The sequence below is a fragment of the Oryzias melastigma genome, linkage group LG19, assembly GCF_002922805.2.
Source record: "Oryzias melastigma strain HK-1 linkage group LG19, ASM292280v2, whole genome shotgun sequence".
Classification (NCBI taxonomy): Eukaryota; Metazoa; Chordata; class Actinopteri; order Beloniformes; family Adrianichthyidae; genus Oryzias; species Oryzias melastigma.
The window spans coordinates 9074495-9099471 of NC_050530.1; the positions used below are offsets into that span (position 1 = coordinate 9074495).

The 24977-nt window shown below is 37.2% G+C and overlaps 1 protein-coding gene across 3 annotated transcripts; it reads right to left on the reverse strand.

The window, feature by feature from the left end:
- Positions 1–807: 807 nt before the first annotated feature.
- LOC112153920 (liprin-alpha-3) lies at positions 808–21167 on the reverse strand. Of its 3 annotated transcripts, none has more exons than XM_024284385.2 (31): positions 20808–21167; positions 18121–18222; positions 17672–17836; positions 15296–15370; positions 15145–15204; positions 14862–14990; positions 14288–14380; positions 14017–14069; positions 13713–13806; positions 13430–13564; positions 13270–13353; positions 13071–13202; positions 12937–12999; positions 12756–12832; positions 10859–11045; positions 10594–10784; positions 10275–10518; positions 10061–10200; positions 9835–9953; positions 9664–9760; positions 9369–9450; positions 7142–7342; positions 6995–7057; positions 6583–6609; positions 4672–4847; positions 4443–4540; positions 4184–4359; positions 4036–4104; positions 3524–3686; positions 2005–2072; positions 808–1915 (listed from the first exon to the last, which is right to left on the reverse strand). In XM_024284385.2, the coding sequence occupies exons 1-30, from the start codon at positions 21135–21137 to the stop codon at positions 2020–2022; spliced, it is 3678 nt and encodes a 1225-aa protein (XP_024140153.1). In that variant the 5' UTR covers positions 21138–21167; the 3' UTR covers positions 808–1915; positions 2005–2019. The 3 variants fall into 3 exon arrangements, with proteins under 3 accessions (XP_024140153.1, XP_024140151.1, XP_024140154.1); XM_024284383.2 differs by having other exon boundaries at positions 9835–9983; XM_024284386.2 differs by lacking the exon at positions 15145–15204 and having other exon boundaries at positions 9835–9983.
- Between the last annotated feature and the right edge of the window lie 3810 nt (positions 21168–24977).

Sequence of the window (24977 nt, forward strand, 5' to 3'; positions counted from 1 at the left end):
GTGATTTCAGCTATTAGCTTCAGCGTTTTCATCTATCAGCTTCAGCATTTTTAGCTATCAATGTCAGCATCTTCAGCTATCATCACTAGCATCTTCAGCGGCCAAATTCAGCTTACAGCATTCACACTAGCATTATCGCAGGTAGGGCTATATATCTGGTTCATAATTATGTTAAAAAGTTACGTTTTAAAGTTTTAACATTTTGTTTTAATGTGTTCAATAAATGTTTATCTTGTTCAGCCTGGAACCTAAAGTGTGTTTTAGATTTTGGCCCCTTGTGCGATTGAGTTTGACATCCCTGATGTAGAGGATAAATATACATTACTATTATAGCCTATTCTGTGTGGTGTAGTGAGGCATCAATCACTTGTGAGATAAGACTTTTGAGGAAATCTCCGAAGTGGAGTCTTGACCGTAAATCAGTCCTGACCTCTTTACAAAGTAGTTTTGATTGGTGAGAACTTGATCCCATTTTTCTTTGGAAACAAACTGAAAACATGTCATTCACAAATCGTCAAGAAAAGCTGATAGAACTGGTTCACCCTTGGACTATCCTAGGAATGTTAATCTTGGGAGTGGGGTCATCTGGACCCCACGAGAAAGCACGCTGAACTTCTTTTTCCTGATTTTTGAATTTCACGTGTCCATGGAATCCTGACCACCTTCATCCACATTTGTCATGGCAGTGAAGACTTGGGTCATCTGGACCCCATAAGGTAGCACAACAGTATTCACACTTGCTTATACCGTTGACTCACGTGTTATATTGTGACACCATGAGCTAAAACTGCAAAAGAATTCCTTTGCTACCATGTTACAGGTATGTTATTTTAATTACAGCTTTTACAATCATTATCATTATTGTTTGTCATATTACAGTATATTCAATTATCACTATTCTCCAATAATATGAATTTAAATCATAACACATTTTCATTTTTTTTCCTCAAAATGTACACATACAAGTAGCATATTTTAAATGTCCATCATTTTAAAACATTTTTCTTTTGTCAAACTCAAATGAAATTACAATCTTGAAACTAAGTATGAAATGAGAATACAGTTTAATACACACACACACACATACATACTGTACATACATACATACAATATCAGTAATCATAAAAAATGATAAAAATAAAGTACACACATTTTACAAAGTCTGGACCCGAGCTCTCACACTGTTAGATGATTGACATCATGACGTTCACTCTAAAATAGTTGATTTTGGCATGCATATTAACACAAATGCTCCTCAACTAAATTCTTTTTTTTTCTCCCCAGTTTCAATGGGAGTTTGTCATAAAGCACTTTGTCAGCTCCGCTTTCGCCGTCCCCATTCACATTTGTGCATTTCATCTCTGTTATGGCTTAAGAACATACTCGTCATTCCCCCCCCTCCCCTCCCCTCCCTCTGCTCTGTATGAGATCTTGTCCGTCAGTATGTTCTTCTATCGGTCTAAATCAGATGAAAGGATGTGTATCGTTCTCTTGATTCGAACAGGAATGCAGGTTCCCCACGTTAAAAACTATAAATTCGTTGTGTCGATATTGCCGTCTCACACTCAAAAACAGGAGATGAATTCACAACAGGCAACTGTCACTTTCTACAGGCCACTTTCTACAGAGTCAAACAGCATCATGCCACAACAATGGATCAAAATTGAGAGAAAAAGACAGAGAGGGAGAGAGAGAAACTGATGAATAAACAAACATCCACTCGTTTTTTTGATCATCTTTTTAGTGATTATTCGCTCAGTGCCTTTTGCTTTTTTGGGGACACTTAGTTTGAAGTTGTCGGTCATCCTCTAGTGTCCACTGAAAGTAACAACAGTCCACAAAATGTTTTTTTTTTTCTTCTTCTTTCCAAAATGTGTTTTTTAATCCCCTTGGAATGGAGAGTTAACGTGTTGTTCTGCAAACAAAACAAAAATTAAAAAGTGACATTTTAATAATTTTATGCTGTGGTTTTGAATCATGAGAACTTTCATATTTTTCTCTCACCTGGTAACTTTATCTTCAGCAGGAATATGTTCTTACAGAAGCAGACTCTCCTCTTGGGCCAGAGTTTACTGATAAATAGACAGAATCGTTAGCAAAACATACAAAACTACAGACAACATTTATTTTAGAGGGTAACCAAACACTGAATCAACTTTTTATGGCTGTTGACCTCTAAAAATGTAGCTTTAAAAGTGATGTCGGTTGCCACATTTATGATAATTTAAAATAAACTTGTTTAATTCCTGAAATGATAGTCTAAAACTGTCTGTATGTTGCCCCCTACAGGTTAATACGAGGTATTACAGTTGAATTTTATGATTGGTCACTAGTGTAAGTCGGACGCTGACCTACTCTCCAGCTATTGTATAAAAGCTCCGCCCATCTTTGATTATACAACTATTGGTCGCTATAGCATTAGCTTTAGCATTATTTGTAGGTGTCTTGCCTTCGGTTGTCATAAATCTACTGGCTTGAACAACTTTCCAGAGATTGGAAGTTAGGCAAGAGTGGTTGATGAAATTGGCATTGAATACACACAACTCAAGTCAATTTTGAAGACCGTTTGACGTAAAAGCTACAACTGGCACAAGTCTTCGGCTCCTCTCTATTCTGATACATCCACTTGTGGATGACTAGATTCATGTACGTCTTTGTTTTGCTTTTCCATGCTGACAGCTCAAAACTGGACGGCTGGTTAGCTCCAATATTGCTCGCCTTTTTTGGTGCACGAAAAAGATTAGATTGTAGGAGTGAGAGACAATAAGCGGAAATGTAAACCAGGGATGTCCAAAGTCTGGCCCGTAGGCCAATTGTGGCCAGGGTTCAAATTTCTCCTTTCATAAAATCAAAAATGAATGGCCCCCAGCATTTTCTGAAAACTGTGTGATTGGCTAAAATAACATTTTAAGTTATTGTAAGCCTGTGACAACACTGTCGTGAGACTTTTTATCAACACTATCTAGCTTATTGAGGACTACTAGTCCAAGACAAACTGGGATATTTTTTCAGTTAAACATGAAACTACTAACTCTGCCTAAAATACCAAGAGACTATGGCTGTTTTCAAGAAGTTCAACATCAAGAGGGACTTCCAGACAAGACATGCAATCTTCATCAAGCTAACTGGGAATGAACAGTAGGAAAAACTGACAGTAGATGTGTTTGTTTTCTATGTGAAGAGATGAAAAGTATGTAAATAAATTGTTGATTTGCAGTTCAAAGAATGTCTGGGCATATGGTTGGCCCTGAAACATTTTCACCTCCTCAAATCTGGCCATCTTTGAGAAAAAAACCCTGCAAATTCCAAATTTCTTTTCTATTTTTGAGCTTTCATTTCACCCATTTTCATTTCAACACCCAGCTGTCAAGGGGTATAAATTTAGCAACTTTTCTTCCTCCAACGCTAATTCTCTCTTTGTGTTTAACTTCAATATGTCCTGATATTCCAAGTCTCAAACATTTCCTCGAATTTCACTCTTCGTAAAAAAAACTGAATTAATTTTAAAGCTGCAACTTCTCACCATCACTCTGGACTTTTCTTAAGGTGACAGACGGAGTCGAGATGGCCGAGGCACGGAAGTTGGCAGGTAGCGTTTCTGAGGAATCGGAGGTCACCCCGCGGAGGTCTTTCTCCCGGAACATCTTCCTCCACGACGGCGATCGGGTAAATGTTTTTGTGCCATCCTGATGAGACAATGACATAATTCCAGTGATTAAAGCCCCAGCTGCTATCTGAGCAGTCTATTAGCGGGATGAAGAGAAAGAAGGTATTTGACAAAGCATCGCTGTTTGACTGAATATTGCAGTTTTTGGTGCTGCAAGCAAGTAATTAGTGGCCGTGTAATGTAAACACAGCTGGGCCACTTCAACAAAGAACCAGCGGAGGCACTTTTGGGCCAAAAATGGCCTTTGAAGGAAACGGTTGAATAACAGAAACGACAGATTCTGACTTGGATTTGGCAATTAAATTGGAAAATGTTGCTGCTGAGTTCAAAAATAATAAGTGACAAAGGCTTTTTCTCCTTTGCCGTACCTCATCCGGCCTCCTCTCTGTCCCCATGGAGATGAGAGCATTGTACTCCTTCTCCAGGACCTGTCTGGCCTGTAACACATCCAGAGATGGGGAATTCAGAAATCAATTCAAGATTTTAAAATTACAAGTGTAGGAAGTGAATTATGACCTGTGTGTTCTGGTTTGGTATCTGAAGAAGTAGGGCTAAGTCGGTGTAGTCGAAGGTGTCATCTAGTGCCAGCAGAGCCCCATGGACCCCGCTTTCTAAAAGGTTGTCTGCAAACTCCTTAAGACCGATAGCTTGGACCCAGCACATGACCCGTTCGTTGGACCAAACCATCACATCTGAGGTGACACAAATGCGATCCGGTTAGCCTCGTTTGACAAATATTCTTCAAAAGCAGGCCTCCATTATTCACAGGCTGCACCTTGGTTCTGGTGTTGGCTCTCCTCTCTTTTCCTCTCCAGCTCTTTCCTGTCGTAGTTCAAGCGCTTCAAGCACATGATCCCATAATGGAGGCTGACTCTGTAAGTGAGAAGAACACATCAGGCTAATTTATTCATAACAAGCTGCACAAACAGTGAGAAATGCAGATGGTGTGAAAATAGGTTGGCGTCAGATGTAGAATCCATTTTCTGAGCTTTTTTTTTTTTTACCTGTGAAAGCTGTCCACCATCTTCAGCTGGCCCCGGAGCTCTTTCTTGGTGAGGTGGTCGAGCATGCGGGCATCCACCAGTGACTCCATGAAGTAGGAGCGGTACTGAGGTAAGCCTAAACTGGGGAGCCATTCGTTTCCTACCCACTCATGGTTCATGTCTCCATAGGCCAAGATCTGGAAGTGAATGACAAAACATTAATGATCTGCAGGGTGTTTTCCTGGCAAAAGCCTTTTTAATTGACTTTTACCATATTTTTCTGCATTTGAATTAGGGATGTCATAATTAGTCAACTAATCGAGGCTTAATCGCCTATTAAAATAGTCGACGACTAATTTAATAGTCGATTAATCTTTACTTTATATTATATTGAGTCAGAGTGTAGTAAAGTTTTTGGACTATTTTGGCATTTATTAAGGTTTTTAAGGCAATTTTGGAGTTAAGCTAACATTTCTGTTACATGCTAGAGTTTTGGCTAATTTAGAATATTTGTTTTCTTTTTTTTAGGCTAATTTGGAGTTTCGCTAATATATCAGTAGCATGCAAGCTTTTTTGGCTAATTTAGGATTTTTTTCCGTTTTTTTAGGGCTATGTTGGAGTTTAGCTATTATTTCAGCTGTATACTAGCTGTTTTGGCTAATTTAGAATTTTTTCAGTTTTTAGGTAATTTTAGAGTTAAGCTGCATGCTAGCTACATGCTAGCTATTTTGGCTAATTTAGGATTTTTTTCTGTTTTTTTAGGCTATTTTGTAGTTTAGCTAATATTTCAGCTGCATGCTAGCTATATTGACTATTTTATTTTTATTTTTTAATTTTTTTATTTTTTTTTGGTTCATTTTAAGTTTGGCTAATATTCCAACGGCATTCTTGCTGTTTTGGCTAATTTAGGATTTTTTCAATTTTTAGGCCATTTTGGAGTTAAGCTGCATGCTAGCTACATGCTAACTAATTTGGCTAATTAAGTATTTTTTCTGTTTTTAGACTATTTTGGAGTTAATCTGCATGCTGCATGCTAGCTATTTTGGATAATTTAGGATTTTTTTTCTTTTTTTTAAGCTATTTTGGAGTTTAGCTAATATTTCAACTGCATGCTAGCTGTTTTGGCTAATTTTGGATTTTTTCAGTTTTTAGGCTATTTTGGAGTCAAGCTGCATGCTAGCTACATGCTAGCTATTTTGGCTGATTTAGCTTTTTCCCGTTTTAGGCTATTTTAATGTTAAGCTGCATGCTAGCTACATGCTAGGTAATTTGGCTAATTAAGGATTTTTCAGTTTTTTAGGCTAATTTGGAGTTTAGCTAATATTTAAGCTACATGCTAGCTGTTTTGGCTAACTTAGGCTATTTTTCCCAGTTTTTCCAGATTATTGGGCATTTAACAAATATCTTAGATGGCTTCAGGGTTTTCAGCTATTAGCTTCAATGTTTTTTGCTATCAGCTTCAGCATCTTTGGCTATCAGTACTAGCATCTTCAGCGGCCAAATTCAGCTAACAGCATTTACACTAGCATTATCGCAGGTAATGCTTTATTTCTAGTTTTTAGTTAGCTTAAAGCTAATGATGGTTAAGATGTGTGCTTTACATCCAATTTGCCCACGACTCGATTAGTCGACTAATCGGAAAAAATAATCGGTGACTAGTCGACTATTAAAATCATCATTTGTGGCAGCACTAATTTGAATGAAAGGACAAAAATAAAAGGCTAAAACTTTTTTTATTAATGCCATAGAATATATAAAAGTACCAATGTCAATGTTGTGGATAAAAGGTAGAAAGCATATGTTTTTTTAGGATTTCTTCAAGAAAGTGTCAGTATTTCTTTACTAAGTTGCCATTCTATCCTTATGTAGAGTTTGGGTAGTTTTTGGTTCATTACTCGCAAAGACAAAACAAAATGTGTCTATTATGCTCACCTGATCCCAACTGAACTCCTTCTGCTCCTTTTGGTTCAGTCGGTGACGAAAGTAAAGAGAGAAGGGAACAAAAGTTGCAACGACAGGGGAATTTCACCAGAGAAAAAGGTGGACGTGAGTGTTTTGGAGAGATTGGAGAGGGAAAGCAGAAGAAGGAAAAGTTTTGTTAGTAAGTGAAAACTAGTTAGAAAAATATCCAATCAAAACAGATTATTAGGGAATAGCAAGGGAAAGGTGAAGACAAGCACTCCTAATTAGAGACAAAGAAAGAAAGAAACCTAGTCAATGTGAGAGATTTACTCAAATTGAGGAATTAAACTAGTTTGTGACACTTTTTGTATTTTTAATGAGATTTAAAGAGCCAACCCGATAATAAAAATATGCATATATTAAGGTTTAAACAAGGTCTTACTGGTTTGGTAGCTGCAGTGAGGGACTCCATCTCAGCGTGTGTCATCCAAATATTGCTGGTTGACTGTAATTGCAGATAACAAATAGCACAGGTTTGTCAATGTGCCGGCACATTTAAGTCTGATATTTTTTTTTAACCGAGCCTTACGGAGCGAGTGCTGGCAGGCGCAGAAGGACTGGTGAGGGAGACCATTTCCTGGATGGCGAGGCGGAGCTTGAGCCTGTGCAGAGGGTTGCTGATACCAATCTCCCTCTGAATCTCTGTGTCCGACAGGTTGGCCATAATGGCGCCGCTCTTCACGTTGGCGCGACAGGCTGCTACGTACCACGCAGGCATCCCGACCCATAGCTGGATACACAGACATTTGGAGGAGAACAATTAAATCGTGTTTTGTTGCGTTTAAAATATTCTCGTGACATAGAGGACACATATAAAGAGCATAAAATTGTATTTCTGTGTATTTCTTTATTCAAATCATTGCAAATCACGGGCAGATGAAAACAAGTCATTTAAAAAAAGCGTGTAACTGTATTGTAGAGGCTGCTCCATTCTGATACATCCACTCGTAGACGACTAGATGCGTGCATGTCTTTGAATATTCTCCAAGCAGGCTCCAAACTATGTCAGGATACCTCCGACATTGAAGCACTGATGGAGAGGAGGACTGAATAAATTCGTATCCATGATGGACAATCCTAACACCCTCTCCATCCTGTACTTGATGGACAGCGAAGCTCAGGCAACTTCGCTTTCACACCAACTGCTACAGGAGATCATTCTACCTCACTACATTGTACTATATAATTCATCCTCCTTTTGCCATATATAAACTCTTTTGGTGTTTGTTTTTGAGGTAGTTTTGTCACTCACTGCTTGTTTGTTTGTTTATTATCTGAGTCTGTGCATGGCCAATGCAACAACTGAATTTCCAAAGATTGGATCATTAAAGTATCTTAATCTCTTCTCTCACCTTATCTCCTCTCATCATACCTCATCTTATCTTATCTTATTTAATCTAATGTCTTATCTCATCTTGTCTCTAATCTCCTCTCATCTCATCTCTTATCATCGAATCCCTTGTCTCATCTCATCTCTTTTCTCATCTCATATCTTATCTGATCTCATCTCATGTCATCTGTTCTCATCTCATCTTTTCTAGTCTCATCTAATATCTTATATCATCTCATCTCATATCTCATCCTCTTTCATCAAATCCCTGTCTCATCTCATCTCCTATTTCATCTCGTCTCATATCATCTTTTCTCATCTCATCTCGTCTCATATCATCTTTTCTCATCTCATCTGGTCTCATATCATTTTTTCTCATCTCATCTGGTCTCATATCATTTTTTCTCATCTCATCTCATCTTATATCATCTTTTCTCATCTCATCTGGTCTCATATGATCTTTTCTCATCTCACCTCATCTCGTCTCATCATCTTTTCTCCTCTCATCTCATATCTCATCTTATCACATCTCACCTCATCTGTTCTCTATTCTCATGTCATCTGTCTTCATCTCATATCGTATGCTTTATCTCATTTCATACCTCATCCCATCTGTTATCAACTCATGTAATCTCATCTCAATTGATCCCATCTCATATTTTCTCATCTCATTTCATATCTGATCTCTTATCTCATCTCACCTCATGTCATCTGTTCTCATCTCATGTCTTATATTTTATATCATCTCATACCTCATCTCATCTGTTATCATCTCATGTCATCTCATCTCAATTGATCCCATCTCATCTTTTCTCATCTCATATCTGATCTCTTATCTCATCTCACCTCATGTCATCTGTTCTCATCTCATATCATATCTTATATTTTATCTCATCTTATACCTCATCTCATCTATTATCATCTAATGTAATCTCATCTCAATTGATCTCATCTTATCTCATCTCATCTCAATTGATCTTATCTTATCTTATTTATATTACTCGCCATTTTGTTGCACCTGTAATGTTAGGCTGAAGTTGTGAAGGGCTGTAAGCCAGTAGTGGAGAGTGTTAACAGACGGATGATGGGAAGTAGGGGCAGGCTTACTCCATGCCAGAAATCTCAGCCACAACTCAGGGGCAAATTTCTAATGAACTTTTGCTGCTTTCCAGCAACTATGGCATAGAAAATTTCACACATTTTCTAAGTTTGACTCAAAATGTCACAATCCTAATTAAAAGACCACTGGAAACACTTATAAAATATGTTAAAAGAGGAACAAAAGTGTGCTTGCTAAATCCAGACTGATTCCTTCTTTATCAAACTATAAAATAATAGTATGTCTCACTTCTAGTAAACTTACAGAAATAACATAACCTGGACAGTCTGTTAAGTAGGTCAGTACAGCATAGGATAACTTATGTACCTCAAGCCAAGTGACAACAGTGGGACCATCCCAAGAGGCAAAAGGCAGACCCTGACGACAGGCTTCCTCTAACAAGTCGTGCCTGGCAAAGAGAGCGGAAAACCAAAGTTCGACAAAGATTAATTTCCTAAAATCTCATCTTACCAATGTCTTTCTTTATAAATAGAAATCCTGCAGAACTTGAGACGTGTAATGTCTTACTTGGTCCTCACAAACACATCAAGGGCAGTTTCTGTATTTCTTTCACTTGTTGTTAGCTTACTGTGGCACTAACGTCTACAGAAAAATTCTTTACTTCTTTTTGCTGCGGCGATCTTTTTCCACCGTTCCGGTCCCGAGTTTAGCCAAACCTAACGGGTCAGCTGAGCCGAGGTCATCCGAGGGAGTGGAGGCTGTAAAAACATTGGATTTTAGCATGATTTTCATTTCTGATTAATATTGGAAAACACAACTCAGGTGACTTTACCCAGTGAGGCAGATTCCCGTCCAGGTGTACCCATCCTTCCTTTTTCCTTTTTGCCAAAGAGACGACCAATAGAGGACTTGATGCTTTTCTTTTTGCTGGCTTTGTGGAGAGAATCCTGGCTAGCAGTGGTAGCACCATCGGCAGAAAGACTAAATATTAAAATACAATTAAAAACTGTATTTTTGCTTATCATAAGCCATTTATTTGGGGTTATTTTTCAGTGTACCTGCGAAATTCATGCCGGTCATCAAGACCGGCGCCCGGGTGAGTGTGGGTCATTCTGTCCAGTCGTAGGGCTCGAGGTACAGGCGGAGGGGTAGAATCTATGAGGGCGAGGGCTCTACAGTCTTCCCCATCTTTTGAGTTCTGCAGAATAAAAGCATATTCAGTAAATCCACACGGAGGTAGTAATCGATGTTGTGACGATCTGAATGCGGCACCTGTCTGTCGTTCTCCCGCGCGGGCGAATGAGGCAGTCGAGGGGTGGAATGTCCAGAACTGGGCGGTGAGGGCGATGCCAGGGTGGACGAAGTGATGGAAGGAGTCATGTAGCCCCTCCCAGCACTGTCCCGTCCACCCAACGAGGAAGGGGGTAGAGACGAGCCGTCCAGGGCAACACTGCTGACCCGACTTTCGATCTCCTCCGCCCTCAGCTCCGTGCTCTCTTTCTCCTCCTGAATCAGCCTGAGACAAAATGTCGACTAAAATTCTGCCTGTTCAAAATAAGCGATCCCACATTATTAGAACTCCAAAACTTACTTTATCTCCTTGTTGATGGCCTCCAGTTGCTCCTGCAGCATGATGGCCAAAGTCTGCACATCTGTCTGCCCACTGGGGGAGAGCAGCTCTGATCCAAACAGAGTCTCTCTGTCCTCCTCGTCATCAGAGCAGCCTCCGTCCACGCCGCCTTCATAACCCTGTCCCAGCATGCCGCTGTCCCACTCTCCATACTAAGAAAAGAAATCCTCTCCATCACAAATCAGACTTTTATTGCCTAACGTCCCATTTAGCCTGAGATAAACACCTTGTTTCCATCGTCCCTAGAGGCCCCCCAGCGGCCACGGTTCGCCCGCCTGACCACCACTCCGCTGGAAGAGCTGCTGTAGCCGGCTGGGAGAGAACCACTACCCTGAGGGTAACGGAGCTCCGAAGCGCTCCCCGGAAGAGAGCGTCGGAAAAGGGTGGAGGGGAGGGAGCTCACACTGCCCGCCCTGGGATAGAAACAGAATAGGTCGTGATTAATCTGATAAATGAAGTCATTATAGATATATAAGTAAGTAAATGTTTATTTCCATAGGACCTTTCTCAGCTAAAAAATGTAATAAAGCATAAAAATTACCACCATTGTTTCATAGACATTTCACATGCAAACAAAGTAAAAGAAAATAAAAGAGATTAATTAAAAGCTCTTCTGAATAAAAGCGTCTTAAAACGCTCATTGTATCTACAAAGGAAGGGCGTTCCAAAAACGAGGAGCGACAACTTTAGAAATACGCTTTCTTCTGGTTTTATATTGTTTTATTTTTATTCGTAATCGTTTTTGGTTTTTAGGAGGCTCTAGTTTTTTAACTTAACTCTAAATTTAACTGGGAGCCAATATAAAGAGTACGGTAATAGAGTGCTTGTTTACTGCTCCTGTTGAGAACCTTTTCTGAAGAGTTTTAAATGAGTTGCAAACATTTTAAAGAGCATTTGTTAAAACAGGCAAAAAACCAAATTACATCTAGAAAAGCTGCATTACCTGCAATAATACTAGTGTGAAGGCTTTTTGCTGAATGTGGTTGCTGAAGAAATTTATTTTAATTGCTAAAAATACTAATTTTATAGAACTAAAGGTTTTCACAAATGACTCAATGTTGCAGAAATTGCAAAAAGTGCACAAAGAAATTCAAGAATTGCATAAATTGTGTAAAATTTTAAAATGTGTAAAAGACAAAAGGACAAGCCTTTGTGTTGAACATTTAAAAACAAGATGTCTAAGTTTCAAAAGTGCACAAAGTTTTTGAAGAATTTGAAGAAATTTCCCATTCATTTCTAATGGGGCTAAAAAAAAATCGAAAAAATTGCATAAAATCTTAAAAACCATAAAATATATGAACACCAAAAGTGTAAGAATGAATGTCCTGAACATACTGAACGTTTTGATACCAATATTGAATAGGTTTTAAAATTGCAAAAATAATTTAAAGAATTTTTCATTTCTATGAGGCCAAAAAAAATCACATGGATTGCGTAAAATACAATAAAATGGCAAAATATACGAATACCAAAAGTACAACCAGTAATGTCCTGAACTTGTTGAACATTTTGATAACAAGATTGCTTAAGTTTCAAAAGTGCACAAAGTCTTTGAAGAATTTGAAGTATTTCTCATTCATTTTCAATGGGAAAAAAATTGCATAAATTGCATAAAATCTTAAAAACCGTAAAATATATCAAAACCAAAACTACAGACAGTGATGTCCTGAACAAGCTGAACGCTTTTATCCCAAGATTGCTAAAATTGCTAAAAGTGTGATTGCGTTTTTACGTTCCGAAAGTAGGAGAATCACTATAATGTACACTGAAAAAAGTGAAAATTCTGAAATTTTTTCCCATTTAAAACTTTTAGGTTCATGGTTTGCTCAACTCAAACATTTATTCGATTAAAAACTTAGATTTTTAAATATAACAAATGACAGAACTTTTGTTAATTGATCCAAAGTTTCACTTTTTACAGTGTAGTTTCACACAGTTATCTACATAAGACTAAATTAAACCATGAATCATCTTCTCCAGGGCACGTCTGGATACTATATATTTTTTATTTTATCACATTTCTCAGATTGTGGCAAAATTAAACGTGTAAAACTGTTTTTTTAAAAAGAAAAATAGTGTTTTGGACATGAAAAAAAATATTTTATAGAGCGATCTGATTGAACCTTGAATATGATCCAGGTCTGCCTCTCAGCTGATCCAGCTCCAGTTGGACTCGTTCAAGCTCAGCTAGAAGTTGCTCCTACAACACAAATAAAAAGGATTATAAATAAAAAAATCCCTTTGATTCTTTAAATCTTCAAATTAATAATTTAAAGGATGTTTAAGGTGCGGATTTAGGGTTACCTTGTTGGCAAGAAGATCATCTTGTATTTTCTTCATATTGGAAAGCTCCTCAGAAAGTGCATTCTAGGAGAGAAAAGGGACGTTTATAACTAGTTTTAGGAGTTTTATATAATATAATTTAAGTTTTTTCTCACCTTTTCTTCCAGCGCTGCCATCCTCTCCTTCAAGTGGAGCTGCAGTCTCTCGTTAGACTCAGAGAGAAGCTTATCCACTGTGTCTGAAAGGCGTTTGTTATGCTCATCGTTCATTTTTTCTCTCTGTCTCGCCTATAATTAAACAAGAGAGTAAAAAATGTGCACAAAAGAAAATAACTTTTGTTTAAAAAATGTGTACCCTCTGAAGCTCCTGATTCTTCTCCTCAAGCTGGGCTTCCATTTGCCGGAGTCGCTCCTCAAAGTTTCCATGTCGCTCCTCTGCCTAAAGACAGCAAAGAATAAACTTGTTATTTTGCCATAATTAGATGTAAAGAATATTCGGGTAACCTCCATCTAACCTTGTTGAGAGCCGCCACTCTTTGTGCAAGCTGAGCCTCGATTTCAGGCAACGTCTCTGCCCTCTGCAGAGTCTGCTGGAGCTTCTGCTTGGACTCATCCAGCCGCTCCTGCAGCTGCCGGTTCTTTTCTTCACTCTAGACACATTCAAGCAAACATATACTTATGAACTCTGAGGCGGAAGTGGACTTGGGGGAGATCTATTTTTCATATTCGATGGCAAACACGGAAACAATTTCCTTGTAAGCGTCTCTGAGTTTTGGGAGGTTTTTGAGACAAACGCACTTGTCTGTACAGGGACTCCTTGCTGGCGAGCTCATTTTCCAGCTTGTCTTTGATGTCATGGAGAGAGGTTGCCTCCCTCTGGGCGCTGAGATACCTGCATGCAACACCAAATGTGATTAAACTGAAATATTCTATTTATTTTGGCTAATTTTGTATAAAAAATGCATTTTTGTCACAAACTAAATGGTAAAAAGTGCTTAAATACTTAAAATAACTGCAGTTTTTTCTCTATTCAAGGCTGCATATTTATGAAACATTTATGAAACTGTAGATACAAACGGATCGACACAACAAATGAGATTACCTCCGCTCTAAAGTGGTAATTCTTTCCTCCATGTCTTCTCTTTGGCAAAGAGCCTGAAGCAACCAGAAATAGACATTATGACACAATTTACCAATCTGCATCACCCACTTATGCAAAATCTAGAAGATCCTTATGAAGATAAATGTAATGTTTTGGTGATTCATATTTTGTATTGTCTTTCAGACAGGCTGTTTAAATAGAATATCAAAACCCCAGGTGCTGAGATAGCTCGTAGTTTTAGCCAGGAAGAAGACAGATTGGCTGAGCAGACCTCTTTTACTTCTCTTTGGAGCTTCTGATTGGCCTCCTCTGATTTCGTCACCTCCCTCCTGGCGGCTGCAAGCTGTTCCTCTATTTCCCCGACCTGATGTGACACAACAAAGAGACGTGAGGCGAGACGGACAGAATCGGTGCTGCAAACTCCCTCAGAAAGTGGAAGACTGGAGATAAAACGACTGTTTTAATCCTTTCTGTTGAATCCTCTTTTCTACTACTCAAATGATTAAACAGTATTTATACAGTCTGTATTTAATGTTTTTTTTGTCTACTGTGCTTCTTCTTTCTCAAATAAATAAATAAATATTAGTTCTTTTGCAATACTACAATCAGCCACTAGAGGGAGACAGTTTTCACAAAGTTTTAATTTGATCTAGATCGGTTCAAATCTTTCCTGTTGACATTTTCTCATGTAAATTAAAGCAACTTTTATAATAAATATAAAAATAAAACACATTCAGAGAAATAATGTTGTGTTTTGCCCAATTTCCATAGCATATTTTTAAGATTTTTAGATTTATAAAACAAAAAAGTCATGTTTTTTCCAGATTGTAAAAGTTCTGACTCACCTGTCTGCACATGAGAGCCAGGCGCTCCCTCAGCTGAGAAAGTTCAGACCTCTGTCGCTCGATTTCTCCCTCCCTCTGCCGTTCCAGCTCCCCATCCTCCAGGCTGGACGAGGGGCCGTTCGGTAGCCTCTGAGAATGGGTTGGAAATTGATGAAGAGAATAAGTTAGAACTTCAGCTGCGCAGAAATGGAAACGACAGGAACACAGCATGGTACCCAACATCTACTTCTCTAACACAGACACGAAAAGAACTGGAACCAACATGCACGAAACCCTCCCTTACATCTTTCCCGCCGTCCACCCCTTGTTGACGTCTTTTAATTTGGTCTCTTAATGAGATTACCTGAAATCCGGAGACAAAACGGGAAACTCAGGAATTCAGATTAGCGTTGCAGGCATATTTCACACTCTAGTTTTTGGTATCAGGTCTTCACCTCTTGAGAAGATGCTGCCAGTTGATCCTCTAACATGGACACTCTCTCGAGGGCCACGCGGAGCCGCTCTCGGACCTTCAAGCAACCAGAAACAATGCAAGTAAGTATCTGGGGTGTGAAAATGCAAAAACTTAATATTTAAAAGAACTTTGACTCGAAACTGAGTATGTTTTTAAATGATGACTGATGAAATATGGAGGAAATACTGTATGCGCACTGCAAAAGTCTCATTCTCAGCTTCATTTAAGATCATTTCTGAAATTAGTTTATCCAGTCTAAGACATTCAGTTCAGATTTACTACGAAAACAAACATGAAATAATGAAAGAATATATTAGAAACTGTTTAAAATGAATTACTAGTAATTGTTTTGGATTTCAAATAATTCTAAGCTGTTTGATCCACACGATACTGTTCTATTTTGAAACCAGCATTACTGCTAAAGATAAAATCTTTGCAATAAAAAACTAAATAACAAAGTGACTTAACCCAGAGAACCCAAGAACAATTTCCTTCTGGGGTTTTTTTTTTTAAATGGTGGCCAAAAATTAAATAAATAAATACATTAAAAGAAAATAAATTAATGAAATGTAAAAATTCTAAATAAATAAAAAACAAATTTAACTTTATTGATTCTCCAGGGTTAAAACTCTACGCAGAACATCAACATTCTCTAAAGTAGAACTTGGAGATGAAAGTGGTGACTTTATAAATAACAAGGAATACCATAGTTTACCATAATAACATTTTGTCGTTGAGACTTTAAATTGAGTAACAGAAAAATGATAACATTCATAGCAAAAATGTGAATCATATTTTTCCCTGTTTTTGTATTGTAATTCCATACACAGTTCCAAGAGAAAGTATGTGAACCCTTCAGGAATACCTCAATTCTTTATTAAATGGACACACGATGCAGTTTTTTTTCAGATCTAAATCTCTATATCAACGATGAAGAAAAACATTTTCTGCTTAAACCACACCAGTTTATGATTTCACGTTTTTATTTGACACAATCGTGAATCCAGTTTATGCATAAAACTAAGTCATTCCAATGGGTTCACATATTTTCTCCTGCAACTTTTCCTTGTTCACAAATATTTGAGCTCAAAAAAGTCATACCATGATTTTAGCGTGTTCTTAGCGTGTTTCTCCACTATGCTCATAGTGAGGATTGAGTACTTTGGATTAGCTTTCCGTCGTGTTCTCTTGCCTGTTTCTCTCTGTGAGTCACACCAGGTTTAGGTTGCATAATTATCCACGACTGTCTTGATTTATGTTAATTATCCTCAGTGTATTTAAGTCTCTGGTTTTCAGTTTGTCATCTGCTTAACCTGTTTTTTTTTATTGCTCTTTTAGTTTTGTCATACATTAGTTTATTTATTAAAATTCTTAATTACATTTCATTTCTGTGACCAAGCTCAGTCTCCTGCATATTGAGTCCTACTCCACCTGTTCCTGACACTGATGCTCCTCATCCTGGGATCATTCATTTATTCCTATTTATGCATTTTGATCATTGACTTTATATGAGTACTGGACTGAGTGACCTCCTCTCCACTCATGTCAGCAAGTTCCCACTGGCTCCAAGAAGCCAAAATCCCATAGACTTCTAATAAGAAATTATATAAAAAAAGTTATTGTTAGTTCCTCCTAATCCTAGTTTTTTTCATAATGTTAGTGCAAATCACCCAAATTATGAATAAATGTATGTTGTCTTATGTTGAAAGTTTGACTAATTTGATTGACAGATTTATGGAAATATGGACAGATGTCTGATGGAAAAAAAAATAAAAAATGGTACTTAATTTCTGTTTCTGAAATAGTTTATATTAAAGATTAAAATGAAGATATATTGTTAGGGGGTAGGATTTAAAAAAAAGTTTTTAAACTTCTTCCTACTCCGTTTCGAACTACACAATTGAGGTGTAATATCTTTTATTTATAATTTATAGAAAAATTTTGTTTTCTTGTTTTGCTTTTTTTACCATGTAATCTGTATGTTCGGAATAAAGGACTAATAAAATAATAATAATAATAAGATTTGCCCGAATACAATTTCAAATAATGGGGGCGTGACATCCCAACAAGTTCATTCCTGATTGGTGAGAGTGGTTGCTATAGAAACGCCGACTCAGAGTGACTCCGATCAATCATTGCTTACTGATGATACCTCGCTCTAACAAATATAATGTTAACTGAAGTAATTACCTATAAATGATATCACACTTCCTCAGTCCAGTTCTCATTTACAGTCAATAGTTTTGACTTAAAAAATCCAAATTGGTGCATAATTTGGCTTTATTTTTTATCTTTGCTGCTGATTATTTTCCTTTTGTCTGTTAATGTTTGTGTTTTCTTTTATCTTTCGCTCCACCTTTTCATCCAGTGCCTTGTGGTGCTCAAACAGGGATTTGAGAGCCTTGAGGACTTCCACCTCACTGGACACCCCTGCAGGCGACTGGGCTTGCCTCTTCACCACCGTCATCCTCAAACTGCGCTCGTGGCGAGACACCAGACACTCCAGGTGTTCCAGCAATAACTGTGGGCCACAGAAAGGTCAGATGTTGGAGGAGAGCGTAAAAAAAAAGAAAGAAAAACAGAAGAAAAGAAAACTCAGATGTGAGGAGGAGAAGGGATTTAGAAGTAAAAAAAATGCACAGCAAAGGATTCAAACAGTAGATGAGACGGGAAAGATAAAAGAAAGAAGCTTAGAGGAAAACAGGGAAATTAAGTGTGTCACACCCACACAGCCACGCTTGGTGAGGAAGATAGCGCGCAGACCGTTACAGTGCTAATAAGCAAAATGGCTGCTAAACATCTTACACGTGTGTTGTTTCTCTCCGCCTTGAGCTCAGCGATTTCCTCCTCCCTTTCTAGGAGCTGCTCCCGGCAAACGTTCAGCTCTTTAGTCAACACAGCAAACTCCTGTGAAACACACACAAGCTGCGTTCAGGGACGAGAAAACAAACCGTTGGAAAAAGTGGGTTTTAATATCAAACAGCCACCTGGGCTACAAAAAAAAGACAATATTTCAGCTATATTTCTGCAAACCTGATTTAAAGTAGCGTCTAAAAACATGTAAGTCTGCAAAATAAAAAATACACATGGTAGAAACTTGCTCTGTGAAACACCTGAGTCTGGCGACGTGGGAGGACGTGCATGATGTAAACCTCCATAACAATCATGTGAATCACTGACACACTTTTTCACTCTGTCTTCCTCATCCTCCTCTGTAAACTCTTCATCGTGGCCGGATTACATCACAGCGTTACGAAACACCAAAATGTAAAAGAAGGACTCAAAATAAAGCATCAATTAGAGATTTACACAAGAATTCTTCTGCAACTTCAAAATAAAATGTCTATGAAGCAATAAAATGATAACTCAAGTATACTAGAAATGTCTAATATTTATATTTTGTTTAAAAAAGGATGTGTAGAACACAGAAAAAGGGATGTGATTTAAAATGGAGTCACAGAATGAAATAAATCCATGCAGATGGCAGCACAGTGGGTTGATTGGCTCTTGGCCTTATGGGATTGTTTCTTGTTTGGATAGGGGTCAGCTTCTCGGCTGGTTTCCCTTGTCTTCTTGTATTTTCACTTCTACTTAGCTAAGTTTATCTCGGTTGGCCATCGTTTCCATTCACTTCAGTGAGTTTGCAGTCCTGTTCTGTGTAACCACAGAGGGGGAAAAAAGCCTTTTCACAACCTATCCAATCTGGGTTTCCCTTTTTTTGTTATTATAAGGGCAGCTTTTAACCCAACAGCACTTTCATTATAAAAAGCTACAGCATCACTTTTACTGGGTTATTTTTACGCGATATAATAAAAGTTTTGTCCAAAAACTACATCAAAAAATGACTACATATGATAATTAGAGTAGTTCCATTTTATTTTCAATAAAAACATAGGAAGATTAAAAAAAATGCTAGAAAATAGCAAAAAAATTAGGAATTTGATTACAAAAAAATTCTAAAATAAATAAAAAATGCAACATTTTGAAAATCATGTACCGTTTTTCCGAAGTATACTTTGCAAGGGCAAAAAAATAAATAAATAAAGAAGAAGAAAACCGAATATAAGTCGCACTTTTGGGAGAAAAGTCTGACCTTTCAGAACAAATCCGCCAGCAAAGCTAAAAAAAAATTAAATAAATACAAGAATAATAAACTTTTGATTGGTATAAGAAAAATATCAAAGTTTAACGGGAAAAAATCAGATTCTCTTCCATGTTTGTTTTGAACGACACTTCTTCTTCTGCCACTGTCAGTAACAAATAAGTATACTCAGAAACAGCGCCTGCTAGTGGTTGTTAGAGGAAACAACCGCTTAAGGACAACTGGTGTTTACTAGGAAAATAACAAATATATTAACCTTTTTATGTCTAAAAAAACCACAAATATGTCACTTCTGAGTATAAGTCACACTATGAAACTATGAAAAAAAAATGTGATTTATATTCTGGAAAATACAGTAGATATTTTTGCTCAGGTGAAAATCCCTCTAGGGTTAAATGAATGTCTGACTTCTTCTGAATCTGATTTTAGGGACTGTGGAAACTAGGGAACGTTATTTTTTATTCAGAATTTGAGATGTAATAGTTTTTAAATTTCAGAGTTCACTTTCCAACACAATGTTCAGATTTTGCTGTTTTTTTCCTAATTTTTCATCTTCGAAATGTCTCTGCTTACGTTCAGATTTGGGTTCAAATCTGTATTTGTGCTTCTAAAACCTTCACACTTTCTGATCTCACCTGTTTTTTTGAGACAAATGTCAAAATTTGTGTCTGTGAATTTCAATGTAAATTATTTATTTTTGCGTCTTTGTTTATAGACTTAAATCAAGCAAAAATTGATTATAAAAAATCCAAAACACTCAACAAGCCGAACAGGATAAACGTTTTTTAAACACACTAAAACTACATTTTTAAAACTTAAAAAACACAATTTTTAAGACAAAAGATTAAAAACAGACAGAAATATTAATCCAGAATAAATCAACTTAAATCTTAAATAACTTTCAATATTCTACTCTATATAAAAATATATTCTGTGTAAATTATACAAGTTAAAAATAAACTAAATGTTAAAAAAATAAATAAAACACCCAAATATCTTTACTTGTATGTCATTTTATACGAAAAATTACAATTAAAAGATTTTGATCTCCGAAAAATATGATCAAATTATACAAATATGATCATGCTGCTCATGCTTAATAACAATAAAATAAAATGATCTGGAGATATCATTATGTGGAGGGCCGGATCCGGCCCCCGGGCCGTGACTTTGACATGTAAAATAGGGAGTAAAAATGTGTAATTCAGAAAATGTTACAGTTTTACATCTTCTTTGACACTTATTTTGCTTAGACTGAACAGAAAGGACAAAAACATAGAGAAACAGAATCTAGAAACTGCAAAATGTTGTGATTAACCGTTTAAAAGTTCACTTTCCAGCTGTCAGATATCTCTAAAAGTGAACTCTCGTATGGCAGTTTGAGCCTCACCTGTGGCAGAGCGATGGACAGCTGCCTCTGCAGAGACTCCTTCTCGTGGCCGAGCTCCCGGAGCCGAAGCTGAGCTGTGCCCAGGCTGTCCTGCGTCTCCCTCAGGTTCTCCAGGAGCCTCTCTCTCTCGGTCAGCATGTTGACCATCAAAGACTCCAGGTTCCCCGTGCTGCCTCCTTCATCTCCTCTGGGCTCCCGGCCACTGAATCCGCCCCCGCCCATCGTGCCTCCGGGGCCTCCCAGTCCTGCTCCTGCAGGTGAGGAGGAGCCCCCGCCTGTCCCGCTCCGCCCATCCTCTGATATGGTGGGCATCACCTCGCACATCATCATTAGGCCGTGATGTGTGGGTCGAGTTCAAAATGAAATGTGGGGACGACAAGTGCAATTTTTTTGTAATTTTTTTTTCTTTTACTAAAAGTTTAAGTAAAAAATATAAATCTTTGCATTTTATCCAAAAATATCATCCTTTTGGTCATGTTTCCCTCTTTTTGTGTTTATTGCCTATGTGTCTCCTTTCATGCTTTCATTCCTGGACACCTATTTTCATTTGTCATGCGTTACAAGCTCCCAAATTGCTGACTAAGCGATCCAAATGCTCCTGTGTTCTCCTCTAATGTGAGGAAAAAAAGAAAAGTGTCTCCTTTGGCGGGTGGCAGGGAACGGCGAAGGGAGAGAAAAGGAAGGGGGTAATGGGGGGAAAGTAGGGACAAAGAACGGCTGATGATCTAAACCGTTTCCACCAGGCAGAGCTCCTCACAGCGCCCAGGATAGAAACTGAAAAACAGAGAGGCATGGCATCAAATTCTCTTCAGGAAATTTATGCAAATTAGGAATTAGCTAGCAGTACAGGCGTTTAATAAAAACATCCTTACTTAAGTTACATTTTGTGGTTGGTACAAAATTAGACTCTGTATAATTTACCTAAATGAACTTTCAAAATAAAAGCTTTTTCTTTCTCTCAACCAGAACGAGGAAGAACTTTTAATCAGATTATGATTATATAATTTCATTTATTCATTTCCAGAGCACCTTCCACCTCCATCCAAGAAGGCCCAAAGGGCTGTACACAAGTTCAAACCAGTGCATAAAACAATAATAAAAGGATAAAAATAGCTTTAGATGCTAAGGTACAGGAGTGGAGGAACATTTTGGCTCTCCGATGGCTGGTGGCAGCTTATTCCAGGAGTTTAGGAGCCAGCACAGCAAACACAAACTTGCATTTGGATTTTGTAACCAGTATCACACACTAGTCACACTAGTTCAGGGATCTGCAACGTTTAACGCTGAAGGAGCCAGTTTGTCCAGATTCTTATGGACCGAAACTTAAATACACTTTATTTATGTTTTGTGGCCATTAAGTCATTCATTTATCAAATACAGCTTTGAAATTTTCTTTTTCTATATATAACAAACTTTACTTCTTTCATTTTTGAGATTAGCACATTCAAGTTCCTTTCAAAATAAAACACATTCTGTGTTTAATCCGATCCTCCAGCTGCAGTAGATTTACTTTAATTAAAATTGAAGAAACAGGAGATTTTCTTTCATCCTTTTTCTTCTTTTACTAGTTCAGGGATCACACATGTAGCTCTTTGACCCCTCTACTGTCATGGTTAAGGAAAAATAAAAACAATTTTCTATTTTAAATTAAAATAGTGCTGCAGCTTCATAAAAGTTGTACAAATTTTTGTGGACCATGTACCACCAAAAATCAGTGGGAGATTAATGCGTACCCAGAATTCATACTTGTGGCACACTGGATTATAAAACAAAATTGCTATTGTTGAAAAATGTAAAGAATGTAAGTGTTCCTCATGGTCAGAAGAATACTGTTTGGATCACATAGTTCTGATTTATGAATTTCTAGCTGAGATGCACCAACAATGGTAAAATAAAATGTGTATTTTTCTTTTATTATATTTATGTATTTTTTCACTGTTGACACGACTTACTACATTTGCTGCATTGAGATGATCAAATATGGTACAGGATGTGTTTTATTTTGAAGGGATGTCATGTAAATTTAAGTCAAAAGTTGTTGTTTTTTTCTGTATGTATGTTTCAGGTATACAAAACAAAAAAAGCATATTTATTAGAGCTGGGAATTGAATAAAAAATTAACTAATTAATCGCAAACCTGGGGAAAAATTAATTGAGATTATTATTTTTTTTTTTTTTACAGTATTTGCCGACCACTAATTATATGCGAATAATCACAAAATGAAATTTACATGACATGACAACGCGCCAACCATGAATCAAATAGTTTTTGGGGGAAAAAGTGATCCTAACCAAAAAAAAATAACAAGATTTAAAAAAAAATAACAAGATTAAAGTACTAAAAACAGATTGAATATTTATTTATTTTGTAAATAACTATGTTAAAAGTGGAAAAGAACCCAATGAAGTGTTTTAATGTACGCTGTGGAGAGCTGGGAAAGAGAAAGACTGCTCTGACAGTAAATTCAACCTTTGACCATCCTTTTAATCTATCTAACATGTTAAAAATCTAAACTTAAATTCATTAATTAGTTAAGTTTGAAGTTTTCTTCAAAGACAAAGAGCCACAATGGAGGAATGAAAGAGGATCAGGTTACAGACCGCTGCTTAAAGAATGAAGGGACTTTAGGGGGAATATTTTAAATAGGGCGGGGCAATACTGAGCATTCGAGTATCGATCCGATACCTATCAGTATTGCCGATATCGATGCCAATATCGATATTTTTGGAAAATGTGGTGGATCTGACACGAACCTCAAAATCTCAGTTGTGCGAGTGGTGAGGCAGCGACTCAGCTTAGGAAAGTTTCAAACAAGAGTGGAAATATCAATATGTGATGCCGATACCAACTTAAGATCGGCACTATGGTGTTTTTTAATGTCTCATCTTTGTTTTTTAGCTGTTTTTTTATGTAATTTATCTATATTTTTATCTGAAATTAACATTTTAGCTGTGTTTTTATTGCTCTTTGTTTGACCAAGGTCATTTTAAGGCACCATATAAATCAAATAAACTCAAACTATTGATATTTTTAATCAATCTGCACTAATTTAAAAGCAAACTGGTAAATGGGTGCAGAACGAGTAACTTAAAAAAGTTAAAATAACATATCAAAAGTCAAATATTCGGCTGTCAATTTAAACAATTATTGTTTTAATATATATATTTTGAAGATATATTTAATGCAAAATAGCGTTTTATAGCACTAAGTACTCAGCAATTATTTAAAGCTGTTGTTGAAACTGTTTCAATGCCTTCAGTTTACAGTGAAATGCATTTAATATTTTTTATAGCACAACAAAAGTAACCACTTCTTGCTCTTTGTGTGTGTTTTGTGTGTGTGTTACCTTTGACCAGAGCAAAGCATTATAATTACAGTGCATTGAGAGAGAGGCAGCAGCGAGGTTGAAATATGCTGAGATCTTGTGTAGCACATAATTTGCTGAATGCATTTAAAGGACTCAGGAGCTGATAAGCAGCAGAGGGGATGCATTCACATTTGCTGATGTGACTCTTATTTATGCCGCTGTGACAATATATCCATTAAAAGGTGACAGGGCAGGGGTAACGGAGAATGGAAGCTCTGGACGGGGAGTTGTTTATCGGAATATGGGCAGCGATGGGAAGCTGCAGGAAATGTTAACTGGAGGTCTGACACAGCTTGGAATTAGATCCTCATGCTGGAAACCTGGCCAGAGAAATTGGCAGCTTCCCTGTCTGTGTGTCCCAGTAAAATCAGCGGAACTTCCTTTTCAGCACTAAAAGATGGAGTCTGACAAATAAAAAAAAGGAGTTTTGATTTTGAGTTATTCCACTGTCTGCAAAGGAGAGGAAAGGGGCGTCAAATGTTAGAGGTGTTTGCTCAAGAGCACTAAAGAACTCTAGGTGTGAAGTGCTTTCATGAAGCACCCCTGAGTAAACCTGATCACCACTGAAGGTCCGCGTAATGACACTTCTGACTGTGATAACACTTAATCATTTAAGTTAATGTTTATTTTCATGGTCGCTATAAAATTTATACATATATTTTTGTCAAACTTCCACTCTTTTGGTGGAAGTATTTTGGTTCCAAAACTACATTTAAGCTGAAAAAGAATGAAAAACAAAACATTAAAGAATAAAAGAATATGCTTAGTATTAGATCGATCCAAAATATAGATAATAAAAATT

Excerpts from the sequence above, each read along its gene's own strand:
- LOC112153920 (XM_024284383.2), bottom strand. The coding sequence starts at position 21,137 with ATGATGATGTGCGAGGTGATGCCCACCATATCAGAGGATGGGCGGAGC. Across the intron at positions 14,381-14,861 it reads TGGCTCTCATGTGCAGACAG|GTCGGGGAAATAGAGGAACA; the intron begins GTGAGTCAGAAC and ends GTGTCACATCAG. Across the intron at positions 4,541-4,671 it reads ATGGTGGACAGCTTTCACAG|AGTCAGCCTCCATTATGGGA; the intron begins GTAAAAAAAAAA and ends TCTCACTTACAG.